This window comes from Lemur catta, chromosome 16 (assembly GCF_020740605.2).
Source record: "Lemur catta isolate mLemCat1 chromosome 16, mLemCat1.pri, whole genome shotgun sequence".
Classification (NCBI taxonomy): domain Eukaryota; kingdom Metazoa; phylum Chordata; class Mammalia; order Primates; family Lemuridae; genus Lemur; species Lemur catta.
In genome coordinates this window covers 14,736,174-14,755,261 of record NC_059143.1, presented here as the reverse complement: position 1 = coordinate 14,755,261, position 19,088 = coordinate 14,736,174, and the positions used below count along the sequence as shown (strand labels likewise).

General features: G+C 38.7%; 1 protein-coding gene across 5 annotated transcripts in view; it reads right to left on the bottom strand.

The window, feature by feature from the left end:
* Positions 1-19,088, bottom strand: part of GREB1L (GREB1 like retinoic acid receptor coactivator) — a 253,833-nt gene that overhangs the window by 30,102 nt on the left and 204,643 nt on the right. For all 5 annotated transcript variants that reach the window (XM_045527987.1, XM_045527989.1, XM_045527990.1 and 2 more), the window contains 4 exons: positions 11,302-11,482; positions 9,024-9,216; positions 3,471-3,604; positions 133-472 (listed from right to left, as the gene is read on the bottom strand). In XM_045527987.1, the coding sequence (XP_045383943.1) occupies positions 133-472; positions 3,471-3,604; positions 9,024-9,216; positions 11,302-11,482 (848 nt within the window). The remainder of the gene's footprint in view (positions 1-132; positions 473-3,470; positions 3,605-9,023; positions 9,217-11,301; positions 11,483-19,088) is intronic.

The window sequence follows — 19,088 nt, the reverse complement described above, 5'->3', positions numbered from 1 at the left end:
CATTGTTACGAAGATCAAATTCACACATGTGCAAACATCTATTAAACTCAGGCTCCTGAGCCACCTATGTGGAACCCCTAGAAAACAGAAACAAATGGTGTTTTGAAGGAGAAATGTCTGTCCATTGCTAACCTTTAATCGCGCCACAAAGTGCGTTGCCACATTGAGTTCAGAGGCCGGGTTCCCAAGGACGATCTCAAACCGATACTGCAGACCCAGCTTGTCGCGCACCTCCTGCAGCCGCTCCTTGGCTAACATCGCCAGCTGCACTGAGGGCACCCTGATAATGAGCATGTGTCCCCTCCCACTTTTGTTTTTTCCTGGGGAGCTGATGAGGTCATCCATAATGCTGAGCGTTTCTGGTGTGCTGTGGTCTCGCAGTGACGCCATGGTGGTGAGAGCCATCAGAGCCTCCGAGTACTGCTGGATGAGAAGGTAGCAGCGGACGACCATGCTGTGCAGTCTGGGGTACCTTCAACAGAACACAGGGCACTGGCACTCAGGCAGCAGGACCAGCTGGGAACAGCAAGGCCTGCGCAGTGAGTGTGATCGAGCATGGTGAGGAAGGGGTTACTGATCACTGGTGGGCTTTTAGCTCTAGAGTGACCTTGGATCCCACATCACTGGCAGGAAAAGTTGAGCGTCCAAAGCATGTGAGTCATAACCTGTTGGGACAAGTGTAGCACATTAAAGAGGTTTGGAGATGGTATAGTGACCTTCACTCCTCAAAGTGTGGTCTGTGGACCAACAGCATCATCCAGGGGCCACAGCGGCACCTGGCGGCTTGTTAGAAATGCCAGCGTGCCCCACCCAGACTTACTGAATCAAAACGTGCAGCTAACAAGACCTCCAGGTGATTTGTATGCACATCAGATTTTGAGACACACTGGTCTAGTCGGGTTAAACTGTTGACAGTCACAGTGGATCATCCTTGAGCCTCACCTCTTGCTGGCAGCATTGGGTTTAGAATGGCAGCGTTGTCAGTGTGTACTTCTCTGATACTTAAAATTACAGTGAAGGAAACTGAGACATTAATAATCTGTTGAGTATCATCCATAAAAAGGGTAATTATTACCAATTTGAAGTCATCGTCACAGCCCCAGTAACTATCTTGCCATAAACTGTTCCTTGGTGCCGGAGAAAACTTGGAGCTGACTGGAGACATAGCACCCCCTAGTGGTGAGGCCTCATATCACCTGAGACCCTGCTCAGTCCAGGCAGCCGAGCAAAGCTGAGCCTGGGAGCAACAGCCCTTTCTCCCCACGGCCTGGACTGCCAGGTGAGACACTCACTTTGTTCAAATAGGCAGTTCTTACAATTACAGAGCAGGCAGAAAAGAAATCTCTCGTTTTGGTGCTATTCCTCAGAAAGCCAGGCCTGATCACAAAATGAGGACAAATGGGCAAAGAGGATCCATTTGCAGGCATGAAGAGGTGCTAGTCCGGAAAGTAAGTGCTGGCAAAGCAAGGCCGGGGCCAAGCTTGGCCAAGGCTCTCGTGGAGCCTGGCACAGTGGGGCGGAGTCTACCTCTCTTTCTAGCTGCCAGCTGGTAGCACATGCATCCGCCTCACAGCTGGGTGGGCTAAGGGGGGATTTCACCTTTGTTCCACTTCTTAATTCTATTTAAAATACAACCAGTGGTCCACCGGTCTTGCACAGAAAAGCCTAGGGTCAAATACCAATTAGGGTCATCAAATGAATAATATGTGCATACTTTTGAGGTATTTCAGAGCTGGAAAGGGCCATAGATGCCCTATATTCTAACCACTCTGCCTTTACGTAGAAAGAAAATGAGTTAAGGGGCGGAGAGAAATTCAGCTACTTGTCCCAGGTCATACAGCTAGTCAGAGACAGAGCTGAGTCTGGATTTTAATCAGGCCTTTAACAATGTCTTCACACACTGCAAGGATGTAGCAGGTTGGGGAAAAATGAAGAAATCCTTCAGTTCAAGCAATCCTGGGCTGGTCCCTTCAGGTGTTCAATAAGTCATATCTGTTACTAGCCTGGGGTGACTGAGTTAGAGGAAATAAGCATAAATGAGTAGGTGTAAAGCTTAATGTTTTTTTGATGGGCCATGTAGGAAAGCCAAAATTAGAACAAATGGTAACTTTGATATATAGGCATTTAAATTTCACATTCTGAAGTAATTCTGAAGTTAGAAGTGAATAGTTTCCTCAATCTATTATGTCTGCATTAAAATAATTATAGTTTTCTAAGTGTCACATAAGTTGTAATAGAAGTTGATGGGATCATCCTTTAAAATGCAAATTATAAAGCTGTGACTGATGTTACTGGGAAAAAGACATGTCAAGCTGGTGGATGAAATGGGCGGGTGGGAAACACAGGGGAGAGACTCAGGGGATGATTTTAGAAATTTAAGATCACATGTGCTGTGAAAGGATTACTGTCACAGTGTCAGCTAAGACTTCTCAAATCCAACAGCTGTGAAAATATCAAATCCTACTCCAAGCCTGCTCCCTTTCCCAATGTGGCATTATACCTTGCCGTACAGGATACATTGGACCACATGTCCTCATTTTTATTTCTCTTTCTTTTTTCTTAGCAAAATCATAGGGCAAGCTGTTAAACAGATGGTTTGTGATCATTTGGAGCCAGTTTTAAGAACTAGAGCTTCCAAAAATTAGAATCTGCCTCACAAAATACAGCCCCGTTCCCCCATTGGTGGATGATCAAACAAAGTATTGTGGCGGAGGGCAGAGAGGGACCTCTATTCGGTTAGATAAATTCTAATGCCTCTACCTACTCTTTGAGTCTATGATTTAAGGTCAGAGAGGAAAAAACTCTTCCAGAATTTGATCTGGAACTGGGGAATGAAAAAAGAAGAGTCGTGATCTTAATCCCTAAGGTCAGGGACTGGAGGAGGCATCCTTAGAACTGCACACACTTAAATTATCTGAGCTTTCATTTTTTTCCAGTGTATACTCCAAATCTCTTAGTAAAGTTTAGTTTTTGCCAAGTCATTTGAGGGTATTTGCCTGTGGTGGAAGAAGAGAAAAGAGGGAAAAATGTAAAAGTCTGATGTGTAGGGTCAGGGAGGCCCGAGCTCAGAGGAATGGTTGTTTTGTTGTTGTTATTTGTAAGAGATGGGGTCTTGCTCTGTCACTCAGGCTAGAGTGCAGTGGCATGATCGTAGCTTGGTCTTTAATAAGTAAATCCCTCTGTGCCCTTTTAACCTCCTGGTGGTAGCGATGAAGCATGATTGGGAGATGACTCAGCATGGAGAGTGGGTGCTATGTTCCGCTTGGGTCACTACTTTTCTTTACCGGTCTTGGATGATCATAAGACCCACAGGAATAGAAGGTCATCTTGGGAAAGGCTGTTTTAATTCAGCCTTTGCATGTCATCTTCAAGGGCTCCATCAAACTCTCTGTGGCACTGACACAAAAGGCTTTTGGCTATTTTAGATCTGCAAGGACAGCTAGAGGAAAGGGACAGAAGTCCTTATTTACCTCTCCAAGAGTGTGTTCACCATTTTTTCAAAAGTCTCGTCACATCTCAGAAGTGGGCTTGTGATCCCCCACTGCAGAGACTTGCTGTACTCATTTAAGCCGAAGTACAGCTTCTCCTCGCAGCCCACGTCCTCCTGATTCAAAAGACAGAGCAAAAACCCAGTGAGGACAAGATACACTGTGTCCCATTCTCAAGGGCAGGGGTTGGAAGAATTCCTGTAAGAGGTTATTTCTGGCAGGTAAGGAAAAAAAAATTGTGTTTCGTTAGGCAAGCTGACACCAACTCTGTAATCATCTCTGTCTGAAGCTCTAACCTTTCACTTCAAATGAACTTAATATGTTATTAGTGGAATGTTGACACACTTCCCTAAGGCAGATAGTAACTTTACATCAGTGGTTTGCTTTCTTTTTCTTTTGTTCAGATACACAAGGTCAGATAGCTTCAATTCCTATTCTCTCCCTGCTGGAAGCAGCTCTCTAATACTGATACACACGCTACCCACAGAACTCAGCTCCTCTGTTACAGAAAACAACTTTTTTGGACATCATTTAATAATGGTAACTCATAAAAGCTTATCCTTTTACAAACAAAATTTATTTTTAAAATGGAATATATACTTTTCTGCCTTCTTAAACAGCATACACAGCATTTAATCTATCTCCCTTTTTGATGACTCGGTTATCACTATGAAAATGAGTAATTGTTTTAGGATGAGACACAAGGATGCCCTCAGAGGACAAGCTGCTTGTCCTTAAACTAAGAAGCCCCAGATTATTACGAGAGACTTTTGAGTTCATGGACCTGTTTTTTTTTTATGATTTTTTGGGGCCTCTTTTCTACATTAATTTTTTACAGTAATTTCTTCTTGCTGTCATGTTGTAGTCTCACTTTTATTTGCTATTTATTATGTATCGACATTTTTCTTTAAACACTCTCCAACTCATAAAGGAAACAGGCTACTTGAAAAAGTCTATTAAGATAAAAGGAAATTAGGCTATCAGAGGAAAAAAAAAAAAAGCAAGGGTAAGAGAAATAAGATTGGGTCAGGGACAAAGTTAGTACTCCCCAAAATGCATGCCAGAAGTTTTTGCACACTTTGTTAGACGTGGGCTGCAAGTTTGGTTCTCAGCTTTTCAGTAACCCATCTAAAGGGAGAAGCAATTGCATGATACAAGGTCAATGAGATCAAAATAAAGCACTATCTAATTGGCAGCTTTTAATTTTTTTGAGGCCCCCCCCAAAACCAGTTAAATCTGCTTATTGGAACAGGGTTTTTATTGGAGAGCAAATAGACTTTATGAGAGGACCATAGTATGTTCTTATAGATACTAGAAAATTAGAGTACAGACTGAACGACATCTACTTCAGAGGCTTAGAAGCCTTTGCTTGTTTCCTTCTGGGTTTAGCCATGTTCTGGATAGCTGTGTCAAATAAGTAATTTCGGGGGGGGGAAGAAAAAGTCATTTATCTACATTTCCTTCCCCATCTGGGCCGCAGGCACACAGTCATTTGGAAAACCTTTATCTTGTATTTGGTCTTCACATTTCCTCTCACCCTTGGCTCTTGTTTCTTCTGGAAAATAAAATCCTATTCCAAGCCTGCTCCCTTTCCTGACGCATCATTATAATTTGCTGGATAGGATGCATCCACCTGTCCTCATTTTTTATTTCTCTCCCTTTTTTCTTAGTAAAATTATAGGGCGGGTTGTTAAATAGATGCCTGGAATCAATTGGAGCCACTGTGGGTTTTGAGAGCCAGAGTTACTAAAAATTAGAACTAGAAGTGAATTATCTCCCCAGTCTGTTATGTTTGCATTAAACTGTAACTATAGTTTTTAAGTGTTACAAAAGTTATAATGGAAGTGAATGGCACCATCCTTTAAAATACATATGAAACTGAATGATTTCACTGTAAAGATCTATTACACATTGTTCCCATATCATCTAGTGGTTAGAAAAAAAGATATATTATAAATATCATAAATCATATGTCTTATTGAATCACTATTTCTTTGGGGGAAAAAGTCCCTTCTCATTAAAAAACAAAAAACAAAAACAACCGTCTCCCTTCCGGAAGGCCTGGCCTCTCAGTGACCCTGCACCTGCAACTCTCCCTGTGCTTTGGCTGCCGTCTCTCCCTTTGCTCCAGCCAAACTCTCTGTTCCCCTGACGTTGTTCCCTGGAAGGTCACCAAGGACTCCTGAGGCCAACTCCAGCGGTGGTGACTTGTCAGTCCTTAGCCTCACCACCCTCTCAACAATTCTCTGCATTATTTTCTTCCATAATTTTATCCACACCAGCTGCTTCTATAATCACTGTTTGTAAAAAAGTATTGCAGATCTACATTGTAAAGCCCTGATGTGAACTCCAGTTTTGCATTTACAATGGTGCGCTCACCTCGGTCCTAACTCAGTCAGTCTCATCTGCCCTCCACAAATCACGCTTCCTCTCAAGCTTTTTTCCCAACTAAAGGCATCACCTCAAAAATATTTCTGACTCTTCCCTCTCCCTGAATAAACAAGTCCTAGAAAATTGACCATGTCTTCCATCTTTTGTGTTGCCAGGACCACCATTCTGATTCAGGTATTTGTTAATTCTAACTTGAATTATCAGAAAACACAGTGACTGATCTCCTCCTTCTAATTGCTTGGACTTAGCCTCTAGATTGAATAAACTGCCTTAAAATGCAGCCTCAGTAGTTACTAAAGCTGAACATATGCGCACCCGATGACCCAGAAATTTCAGTCCCAGATACAGACCCAACAGAAACACATACACATTTACCAAGGGCTATGCCAGAATGTTACAGCTTCACTGTTTGAAATAAATGAAATAGGAAGGACAAATGAATGATGGTGGAGTCACACAATGTTTTAGACACACACATACAGAGCAATAAGAATGAATGTTTTATGACTCATGCAAAATATAGACAAATCTCACAAACATACTGTGGAGCATAGAAAGCCAGATACAACAGAGTGCATATTGCATGATTCCATTTACATAGGGTCAAAACTGGCTAGCACAACCAACCCAGGGTATAGGAGGCCAGAACAGTGTTACCCTTGGGGCCAGGAGGGGTGCCTGGAAGACACACAGGACTTCTGAGGTGGTGGCAATATTCTGTTTCTTTCAGTGCTGGTCCCATGGGTGTGTTCCATTTGTGAAAATTTATCCAGCTGTGCATTTACATTGTTAATATTAAAAAAAAAAAAGAAATATGTATATTCTAATACTACTATACCCTTGCTACAAAATCCTTAATGCCTGTGTAATAAGTGTAAACTTTGCCAGCCTGGCACTCAAAGCCTCCATACGATGTATATTACCAGGTTTCTTTTGCATCCTACTACGTATTCTCTACAAAATGCCCACTGTTTCCTCCACTGTGCCCTCGCCCATGCTGTCTGCTGCCAGGAGCACCTGCCTCCACCCCCAGTCTCTGCCCCATCTTCTTCTCTGTCCACCATCATCCTCAGTGCTGCCCTCTCCAGGTAGCTTTTCCTGGTCCTCTCAAATGGATGTGACTTCTCCCTCATTTCAACCCCAGAGCATTTTGATTTTCTGAAATTGTCTTATTCTACTTTGGATAATAGTGAATTAGGTATGTACTTTGCTTTCTCCTCTAAACCATCAGTTTTCTGTATGTTCTTTGAAAGATCCAACACAAGCCCACAAGTGCTCAGTAATTTTTTTTAATTGAATTACTTTGCTTTTTCCAATTATTCCTCTTGAAGGACATTGGCTTCAGGATAACTAAAGGAGACTAATTGTTAGGAGCTTCTCCCCTACTCATAGAAAGTTGTTGTTGTAAATCAGGTGTAGCATTTTTTTACTTTTCTCTATGTTGATCTCAATTTTGTAGGGATGATTTTTAAAAACCTTTAACTATGGGAGAGTATAATATTTCCCCATCCCTCAGTTATTTTGGATAAATCCCTGGTAACGTATCTTTAATCCATGAGCACTTCACTAGATATCTCTAAGATAAGAATCTTTTTAGAAATATAACCGCAATACCATTATTAAACCTAAAAACTTATTCATAATCATGGAATGACTTTTAAGGAAAATTGTTTGAAGCCTGTTTCTCTATTATTTCATGTCAGGAGAAAATAAAGGGCAAAAGTTATTAGTAATTCTTCCTATCACTGGAGTGTGATCCCTTCTACAAAAAACTGGACAAATTAGGATAGTTCTCCCTCCACCTCAATAGTATAGTGAAACTTAACATTTAATAACATTTAATGGAAAACTATCTGTTGGATTAAAAAAATTATTATTCTTTCCATTTGTTCTATTGGCAATCCCATTCTGTGTCAGAGCAACCCAGCAGCTACTTGGGCAGCCCACAGACTCACCTTGTACTTTAGTGTCAAAGGAACTGGGGCAGCTGTTATCTCACCCCGAATTTGACCTCCCAATGAATGGATGGAGCTGGCATGGGGAAGATACCAAGAAAGCAAAAGCTCAGAGTAATCTCTAGTGATAGTGAATGCACTGAGATAGTTCTCATAAGAGAGGGATTGTTGATACCAACACCATGCAAGGACCTTAGCTTGCTGACTGCAAAGAACAAACCCGTGCTTGAAGATAAGAGCTCAAAGTAAGGGGAAACTTACCTAATTCATGACAGAATGAAATGCACTGGGTTGATAAATAAATGTTAGTCTTATGTAAGACATTTCTGGTATTTTTAATTTAAACATGTTTATTTTTATTTATTTTTGGGACAGGGTCTCACTGTGTTGTCCAGTCTGGAGTGTAGTGGTTTGATCACAGCTCACTGCAGCCTCCAATTCCTGGGCTTAAGCAATCCTCCTGTCTTAGCCTCCCAAGTAGCTGGGACTACAGGCACAGGTCACCATGCTTAGCTAATTTGTCTATTCTTTTTTTTTTTTTTTTTGAGATAGAATCTTGCTATGTTGTCCAGGCTGGTCTCCAACTCCTAGGCTCCAGTGATCCTCCCACCACTTCCTCCCAAAGTGTTGGGATTATAGGCATGAGCTATTGTGTCTAGCCCAATGTGTTTTATTTTTATTTTATTTTATTTTATCTTAATTTTATTATTTTATGACAGGGTCTCACCTGTTGCCCAGGCTAGAGTACAGTGGTGTCATCATAGCTCACTGCAACCTCAGATTCCTGTGCTCATGTGATCCTCCTGCCTCAGCATTCCAAGTACCTGGGACTACAGGTGCACACCACCATGCCTGGCTAATTTTTCTATGTTTTGTAGAGATAGGGTCTTACTCTTGCTCAGGCTGGTCTTGAACTCCTGGCCTCAGGCAATCATCCCACCTCAGCCTCCCAGAGTGTTAGTATTACAGGCATGAGCCACTGTGCCCGGCCATATTTTTAAATAGCCAATGTGTTCAGTATTTTTAAATGAAGGAGCCTTTGCTTAATGGCTAATCTTTTATTATTTTTATGAAACTTTTTTTTCCTTTTTTTTTTGTAGCATATTTAGCATACATTTTGTAGGCTGTAGAAAATATTTTTCAGGATAGATGTAGAACTCTTGTGTCAGAGAGCAGGCGAGAGACTCACCAGAGTGTCCAGCTGTATCCAGTGAACCTCGTTGCCTGAGCTGATTCTGGACTGTTGGGTCTGTAGTGTGTATGGGAAGGAGCTAACCTGGAGCACCAGGAGGTTGAAAGCTTCTAGAACTTCTCTGCAATTAATGACTCTATCAGCCAATCCATGACTGGGTTCACCATGTGACAAAGAGCCTGAAATGACACTGTGGAAATATGGAAAGTCATGTTAATACCTCCTTATTTAGATAATTAGATGCAGAATCAGACACCAACTTGGGGATAATGTCTTAGTTCTTAGTTTTTTAGTCCTTTTAAGTTAGGATGTCTTGGTCCTTATTTTTCTAGCTCTTGTAAGTTGGAAGCAGGAGTAGAAACAACCAAAATTTGATTTAGACATGAAAAGAATCATGCTCCTTCTATTCAAACAGATTTCAGGTATGTGTATATATGATATATATATATACACTTTTTTTCCCCTTTTCAGTTTTTCTCTAATACCTCAAAGTGGAAACTCAGTTATCCAGGCCAAGGATATCTAAATCTGTAGTTGAGATGGATCACTTTACAATCAGACGTCACTTAAAGACAAGGAAACATTCTGAGAAATACATCCTGAGGTGATTTTGTCATTGTGGGAACATCACAGAGTACACGCACACAAACCTAGACGGCGTAGCCTACTGCTCCTAGGCTGCAAACCTATACAGCATGTTATTGTCCTGAATACTTCAGGAAATTGTAACACAATGGTAAGTATTTGTGTATCAAAACATATCTAAATATAAAAAGGGTACAGTAAAAATACGGTAATATATTAATAATCTTTTTATTCTTTTATGGTATTATAATCTTAAGGGACCACTGTCATATATGTGGTCCGTTGTTAACCCAGACATTAAGCAGCACATGACTATACTTTGAAAATCACCTGAATGAAGGAGCTTCTCCATGAGAACATGATGTTTTTAAACCTTGCAGCGATGCAGAGAGGCAAGGTCTCCGCTCTGTGTTACACTACTCTCCTCCTTTCCTCTGCCTGCCAGGCTGTGAGGAGGGCTGAGGAGGCCTCCCACACCACTCCCTGACCAAGACTTCCACCTCTGAACCTTTCTCAGTTCTGTTCAATTGGGATGTACCAGGTTGCCATGCAGCCTCAAAACCACATATATGTACATTTTTTTTGTCAAGGAAATAATCTTGTTGCACTGGAGAATGAAATACAGAGAGATCCAACATGTATCCTGAGAAATAGTACCCCAAGCTTTCAAAGACAAGTTGTCTAAGGTCAGTGAGCTATTTCTGCTCATAGAACACTAGCAATAACTGAACAGATGTAGGAAAAATTTCTTTTCTCTCCCTCCCTTTCTCCCTTTCCTCCTCCTTCGAAATCTAACAAGTTATGCATGATCTCATCTACACCTGTGTATGGCTCTAGATTTCAGATTGTCAAATATCAGACACATGCTGGCTTGTGAACAAGTGCTTTTGTAATTCTGACATTTCTACCACAAACCAAAAAACTTCCAGATTCCCAAGTTCAGTGTCTCCTGGAGAGAAGAAAGTCTATAAATGCTTGATGATACCTGAAATTTCTCTCCCACCTACATGGTGAAGACAAACACCATGATATATAATATTCCATGACCATCCCCTCCCCCCTCTTTAAACTATTTGCCTTTTTTAGTCCATAGGAGCAAAGATACCCCCTACCAGATAATTCCTATAATTTGATCTGCAAGCAAAAGGGGTTCTATCATTCCACGTTTACTGTTCTTTCGTAAGTTCACCCAAGAAACATGATACTCTCTTGTTTAAACTGGGAAACTGGGGAAGGTTTCAGATCTCCTCTTGGATCACTGAAATGGCATCTCTACTGCTTTTAAAGGTGAGAAGGAAGAGAGAAAGGCAAGGAGGAGGAGAAATGGCAAGAAAGAAAGGAAGAGAAGCAAAGGAAACAGGAAAAGTGGGGAGGAGGTGGAGGGGGAAGCCGGCCTCTCTTTTGGGAGCTCATTCATCTCAACTTCCTTTTTCTGAAGCAGCTGGGGTCCACATTGCTCTTAAGACAGTATTTTTTAGCAGGAATTTCTAAAGTCATCCACAGTACAGCTGAATGAAACCAACATTACATCATTAAGAAAAGGTGAGGAAGCAAGAAAAGGGAAAGAAAAAGTTACCAGTAAGAAGACGCCAAATGTTAGGGCATCATATCATCACCTTTAAAACATTTCATTATGTAATGACTACTTCAGTAGAAGAAATACTGTATTTGCTCACTCTGAAGCAATCACCTCGTTAGTTCCACATGGGAGTTGTCATGAACTAGCACAAACAGCGTGTATGGGTTCTGTTTTACCCTCCTCATAAAAACTTCAAACTTGGTTTGAATCTCATTGTCCAGGCGAACGACATATTTCTCCGCTCTCTGATGAGCAGTCCCATTCTCCTCCAGACCCAAGTCAACAAGGACACCTGCCAAGAAGAAAAAAGAGATCACTTTTTACACACTTTACACACACACACACACACACACACGCACACACGAGATAAACTTAAGTTCATTGTCAGCTGATACTGGGTACTAACTGTATAAAGAGATTTATAGAGCAGTTATTTTTTCCTTTTCATATATAGCAGATATCCTTTTCTTTATAACACCCCACCCACTTCCCATACCTGACACAAATAACAACTGGGAACTTTCTGATACATGAAGTAAAAGCAGTTGAATGTATGAGACATCTGTTTAATTAAATTCTATTTGCATGTAAAGTGCTGCTGCTAATAGCTTTTACAGGCCACTTAGAAAAAAATTAAGCTTTGGGCTACAGCTCTGGACCAAATTAATATAAGCACAAGCCTTCCTTACCCCAAGTTTAGCAACAAAATGCATATAAGAAAACATATTTAAGAAAAAAAATATAATATGATGTCCAAAGATACCACATTAGATTGTGAGCTTTTTAAGGTAGTGTTTTAGTCATCTTTATACAGTGACAGTACTGCACAGTATCTAGAGTATGGGAAATCCTCAATGAATGTTGGATTTATGTACAAAATTAATAAAGTGAATTATTTATGATGGCTATAGTCTCAAAATGTTAGAAACTGTGGAACTTTAGTACTGTTATCTCTGTCTATAATAAAATTGTTTCTACATACAGACATAAAAGAAAAAAGGAAAAATGTTTTACCATATGAAAAATTCTTTGTACCAGAAAAGGTGGACACAAAGGTAATTTTGCCTTCAACACTTTTAATTAGGGGCCTTTACACAGAGGTTGTTTTCAATTTTCACCCAAATGTAGTCAAATTTTGTTGTGAATATTTCTAAGAACAATGAATTAAACATTTAATTTGGCAGTATTGTGATGTTTTGGAAAGTGGATTGCCTGTAAAGTGGTAGGTCTACTTGTAACTGTTTAAGGTATCTCCATATTGCTTTCCACAGAGGTTGCACTAGTTTGCAGTCCCACCAGCAGTGTATGAGTGTTCCTGTCTCTCCACATCCACACCAACATTTATTGTTTTGGGGCTTTTTGATAAAGGCCATTTTCACTGGAGTTAAGTGATATCTCATTGTGGTTTTGATTTGCATTTCCTTGATGATTAGAGATGTTGAGCATTTTTTCATATATTTGTTGGCCATTCTTCTGTCTTCTTTTGAAAAATTTCTATTCATGTCCTTTGCCCACTTTTTGATAGGGTTGTTTGATTTTTTTCTTGCTGATTTTCCTGAGTTCTAAATAGATTCTAGTTATCAGTCCTTTATCAGATGTGTAGCCTGCGAAAATTTTTTCCCATTCTGTAGGTTGTCTGTTTGCTCTCGTGACAGTTTCTCTGGCTGTGCAGAAGCCTTTTAATTTAATCAGGTCCCATTTATTTTTGTTGTTGCTGTGATTGCCTTTGGGGTCTTCTTCATAAATTCTTTGCCTAGGCCAATGTCTATAAGAGTTTTTTCCCACATTTTCTTCTAGAATTCTAATAGTTTTGCACCTTAAGTCTATTATCCACCGTGATTTGATTTTTGTGAGAGGTGAGAGGAGAAAGGTGTGGGTCCTGTTTCAGTCTTCTGCATGTGGCTATCCAGTTTTTCCAGCACCATTTATTGAATAAGGATTCTTTTCCCCAGTGTATGTTTTTGTCTGCTTTGTCAAAGATTAGATGGCTATATGAAGATGGTTTTATATCTGGATTCTCAGTTCTATTCCACTGGTCTGTGTCCCTGTTCTTATGCCAATACCAAGCTGATTTAATAACCACAGCCTTGTAGTATAAAGTCTGGTAAAGTAATACCTCCCATTTTATTCTTGTTGCATAAAATTGCTTTTCCTAAAAGGGGTCTTCTCTGGTTCCATACAAAGCGTAAACTTGTTTTTTCTATATCTGTGAAAAATGATGTTGGTAATTTAATAGGGATTGCATTGAATCTCTAGATCACTTTGGGTAGAATAGACATTTTAATAATGTTGATTCTTCTGATCCATGAGCATGGTATGCTTTTCCACCTGTTTACATGGTCTGCAATTTCCTTCCTCAGTGTTTCATAGTTCTCCCTGTAGAGGGTTTTTACCTCCTTAGTTAAATATATTCCTAGGTACTTTAAATACCATTTTTCAATAAAAGGAATTAGGTTTTCTTGAAAAAGAGGTTAATCCCAGGGTTGAGGCAGGGAAATAAAAAATAATCCTAGAATGTCTTATAGTTCCAGAAAGTAAGGAAGTAGTATGTGAAAAAGGATGATATGTTAAAAAACATGAGGCTGCCTAAGGAGTATCCAATGGCCAAAGCTGGAAAGTTTGAGCAGAAAGATAAATAATCATAGTGTTGGAAATAACTCATAGAATAAAATAAGAATCCATAAGCTGTATTTATAAATAAATAAATGCATATACACATAAGTAGCAGCTTTTCCCTACAAAATTCAATTAATAAACTCCTACTGGTAGTAAAAATGACAGAAATACAAAATCACCATTTTGCAAATACCACAATAAATTGCAGGCAAGATCTGCTGATGGATGCTAAAATTAGTGCTTGAAAGTTTGAGGAGAAACAGGATATTAGCAAAGCTCAAAATATTTTCACAAGATTTTTTTTATCAGCTACAAAGAGGAAAACAGTAACTTTACAGTGGAGAAACCTGCAGATACACCTTAATCAGATATTCAAGGTTAACATCACCCATAATAACACATACCAGCATCATGTACTTCCTGACACGATGAACTGGGGACACAATATCATTTTTGTAGTTTTCTTGCCCAAAATACAAAACCTCAATCTAATTGTGAGAAAACATCAAACATTCCCAAATTGAGAAGCGTTATTTAAAACAACTGACTAGTATTCACTTAAGGACATGAACAACAAGGACGGAAGAAATGTCACAGATTGGAGGAGCTGAAGAAGACATAACTGAATGCAATGGGGGATCCTGGATTGGAACCTGGAACAGGAAATGGACATTAAGAGAAAGACTGGTGAGGTCTGCTGTTAGTTGAAAGTATCCTTCCAGCACTGATTTCCTGCTCTGATAATTACACTATGGTTATATAAGTTGTTAACTTTCAGAGAAGCTGGGTGACAGGTATAGTGAACTCTCTACTATTTTTTTAACAGCTTTATTGAGAAATGTATGTGCTCACATATAAGTCAACCATTTATAGTGTACAATTCAATAGCTTTTAGTATAGTCACAGCGTTGGACAACAACCAGCATAATCAATTTTAGAACATTTTCATCACTTCCAAATGAAACTCCATACCCTTTAACCATCACCCCTCAGTCTCCCCTCTGCCTCTCATTCCTAGTTAATCACAATCTACTTTCTGTCTCCATAAATTTGCTTATTCTGGACATTTCATATAAGTAGAATCATACAATATGCAGTCTTGTGTGATTGGCTTCTTTCACTTGGAATAATGTTTTCAGGTGTCATCCATGTTGTAGCATGTATCAATTCTTCATTTCTTTTTATTGCTAATATTTCATTGTATAGATATACCAGAATTTACTTATCCATTCATCAGCTGATGGGCATTTGGGTTATGCCACTTTTGGGCTATTATGAATAATGCTCCTATGAACATCTGCATACAGGTTTTTGTGTGCACACGTTTTCACTTCTCTCTCATTTCATACCTTGGAGTGAAATTGCTGGATCATATGGTAACTCCATGTTTAATCATTTGAGCAACTGCCAAACTGTTTTCTGAAGTCGCTGCAGCATTTTATATTCCCACCACCAGTGTATGAAGTTCCAATTTCTCTACATATTCGACAATTGTTATTACCTGTCCTTTTGATTATAGCCATCCTAGTAGGCTGTGTAGCAGTATCTCCTTGTGGTTTTGATTTGCATTTCTCCAATGGCTAATGTTGTTGCACATCTTTTCATGTGTTTATTGGCTATTCATATATATCCTTTGGATAAATGCCTATTCAGATCCTTCACCCCTATTTATTTGTTTTTATTATTGAGCTGTCATAGGTCTTTAAATATTGTCAATATAGTCTTTTATCAGACATATAATTTCCAGTTTCTCCCATTCTGTGGATTGTCTTTTCACTTTCTTGATGGTGTTCTTTAAAGCACAAATATTTTTAATTTTGATGATGTCCAGTTTATCTATTTATAAAAGTTTGTGCTTTTGGTGTCATATCTAAAAAATAATTAATGATTAATCCAAGATCACAAAGATGTACACATGTTTTCACCTAAGAAGTTTATAGTTTTAGCTCTCACATTTAGGTCTTTGATACATTTTATTTTTTGTATGTGAGGGTAAGGGTCCAACTTCATTCTTTTGCATGTGGATATCCAATAGTCCCAGCACCATTTGTTGAAGAGTATTTTTTCTTCATTAAATTATCTTGGCACCTTGGTCAAAATTCAATTGACTGTGAATAGAAAGGTTATTTCTGGACTTTCAATTCTATCTTGTTGATCTATATGTCTGTCCTATGTCAGTACCACACTGTGTTGATTACTGTAGCCTATGTAGCTTCTGTTACTTAAAAGGGGGAAGTGAGAGTCCTCCAACTTTGTTCTTTTGAAAACCTGTTTGGGTATGCTGGGTCCCTCAAATTTCCATATGAATTTTAGGATCAGCTTGTCAATGTCTTCAAAGAAGCCAGCTGAGATTTTGGTAGGGAATGCATTGCATCTGTAGATCAATTTGGGGGAATATTGCTCTCTTAAAAATATTAACATCTTCTAATTCATGAACATGGATGTCATTTCACTTATTTAGGTCTCCTTTAATTTCTTTCAGCAATGTTTTATATTAATAGTTTCAGAGTATAAGCTTTGTACTTCTGTCAGATTTATTCCTATGTATTTTATTGTTTTTGATGCTATTGTAAATATAATTGTTTTCTTAATTTCATTTTTGGATCCCTTATACTAGTTTTGCGGCTTTTCTGTGTGTCTAAAATTATTTTAAAATAAAAGATTTTAAAAGAGGCATGACCATATCAAATATTTGCAACTGAAGCACATACATTGCAGGTGGGAGTGTAAATATAACCATGTTAGAAAAAAATTTAGCATTATTTGGCAAAGTTCAAAATGTACATAATCTGTGCCCCAATAATTCTATTCTCAGAGAAACTTTTATACATGTGTACCAGCACTGTTTTAAAGAGTTAAAAAACTGGAAACATTTCAAATGTCCATCAGTGGTAGAATCGATTTTTTAAAAATGTGTGATATATTCATATAAAAGAATACTAAAAAGCAGCAAAATGAATGAATTACAGCTACACACAATAGGGTCAATTTCAGGATATAATGTTGAGGATAAAAAGTAAATCACAGGAGAATACAGAATGTGGTTCCACTCACAGAAAGGTTTAAAGTATGTGAAATTAAGCAGTATACTGTTTAGGAGGTAAGGCATTATGATAAACTATAAATAAAGGCAAGGGGGCCGGGTGCTGCAGCTCATGCCTGTAAACCTAGCACTCTGGGAGGCTGAGGCAGGAGGATCACTTGAGGTCAGGAGTTCAAGACCAGCCTGAGCAAGAGTGAGACCCTGTCTCTACGAAAAATAGAAAAAATTACCCAGGCATGGTGGTGTGTACCTATAGTCCTAGCTACTCAGGAGACTGAGGCAGGAGGATTGCTTGAGCCTAGGAGTTTGAGGTTGTAGTGAGCTAGGCTGATGCCACGGCACTCTATCCCAGGAGACAGAATGAGACTCTGTCTCAAAAAAAACCACAAAAAAACCCAACAAGGGAATGATAACCACAAAAGTGGGATAATGGTAACTGTGAAAGGGGAGGCACATTGGCATCAAGGAGGCACACCAGAGTCTTCAGTGTTCTTTAGTTTGGTGAGTAGTGAATGTTCATTCTATTGTGAACTTTTAATACCTTTTACAAATTGTATAAATTTGATCTATTCAATAATTAATTTAAAATTTCTTAAAAAAGAATGCAAATATCTATCCATGATTTAAAACCTATTTGAAGACAATAATAACTATACTAAATTCTGTCTGATGGATAGATATATCAGCAATGAACAGCAACTAGTTTCCCTTCACTTCCTATTTTGAATATTACAGAAATTGAAAGATTAGTGCAATAAATACCTGTGTACCCTTCATTGAGATTAACCATCTGGTAATATTTTGCTTCATTTGCTTTTTTTAAAATTACTCTTTTTGCTGTTGTTTTTGCTAACTTATTTGGAAATAAGTAGCATATATGATAATATTTACCCCTAAATCCTTCATTATGTATTTCCCAAGAATAAAGGCGTTCTCCTACATAACTACAATATCATTGTTACAGCTGAGGAATTAACCTAATATCAGTATAATACTCTCTAAAACACCGTCAATAAATTTCAGTAATTGTCTCAAAACTGTGTTTTTTATGTTTTATTTTTAGGTTGCGAATCCAATCAAGGATTAAGGTGGGGCTTGGGAGCTGGGGAGATTGGGGAGATGCTTGTTAAAGGACACAAAATTTCAGCTAGACAGGAGGAGTAAGTTCAGGGGACCTATTGTACAACATGGTGACTATAGTTAATAACAATGTGTTTCATGCTTGAAAATTGCTGAGAGTAGATTTTAAATTAACATTAGCTTGATTTAGCCCATTCCACAATGTTTACCTATAGAGAAACATCATGTTGTATATCAAAATATAATTATTTGTCAATTTAAAAATAAATAATAGAAAGAGTTAAGCATTACACTGGGTTGTCATTTTTTTTTATTCTCCACAATTAAAACAAAAGAGCAAATCAGCCTCCCTGCTTTTTCTCTTTTTTTTTTTCTTTGTGGTCTTTCATGACATTGCTATTTTTAAAACTTCAGGCTAATTGTTTTGTTGACTGCCACACCATGTGGATTTGTCTGGAAGCTTCCTTGTAATTAGACTCAGGTTAAACCTTTTTGGCAATTATACCCCATAGGTGACATCACGTACTTCCCTTTGCACATAGTATCAATTTGTCCCATAACTGGAGATGCCAAAGTTTGATTACTTGGTTGTGGCAGTGTCTGCTGCCAGATCTCTCCCTTGCAGAGATACTTTTTCCTCTTTGTAACTTTTAATCTATGGAATGATAATTTGAGACTGTGACTATCTGACATTTTACCCAGTGATTTTAGTAACCATTGATGATCTTTGTCAGAACCAATAATTTTATTGGTAGTATAAAATACCGATTTTCTAATTCTATAATTTTTCCTACATTTATGAACTGGTATTCTTCTGTAGAGAAGGGCTTTCTTCCCATCTCTCACTTCTCCTGGCCCTTTTATTTTTTAGTATTACCCTGGACTTAGGGGTTTTTTAAAAAATTTCAGTAGCTTACAATCCATTGCTATCCTTTCTTTTGATGCTCAAAATTTCCAAATTTGGCCAATAAAATCCTCTTCAAGTACACTGCTATGTCCTTTTGACATGTCCCCATCAATCTTTGAGTACTTTCTCACTCTCTGGCACAACGAAATATTCCAGACTCTTCCCACCTCACGGCTGGGACAGTAGGAGTAGCGTTTAGAAGCCAAGATCTAGATGCTCAGTGTGCTTGCTGATACTAGGATGTCACTGTTT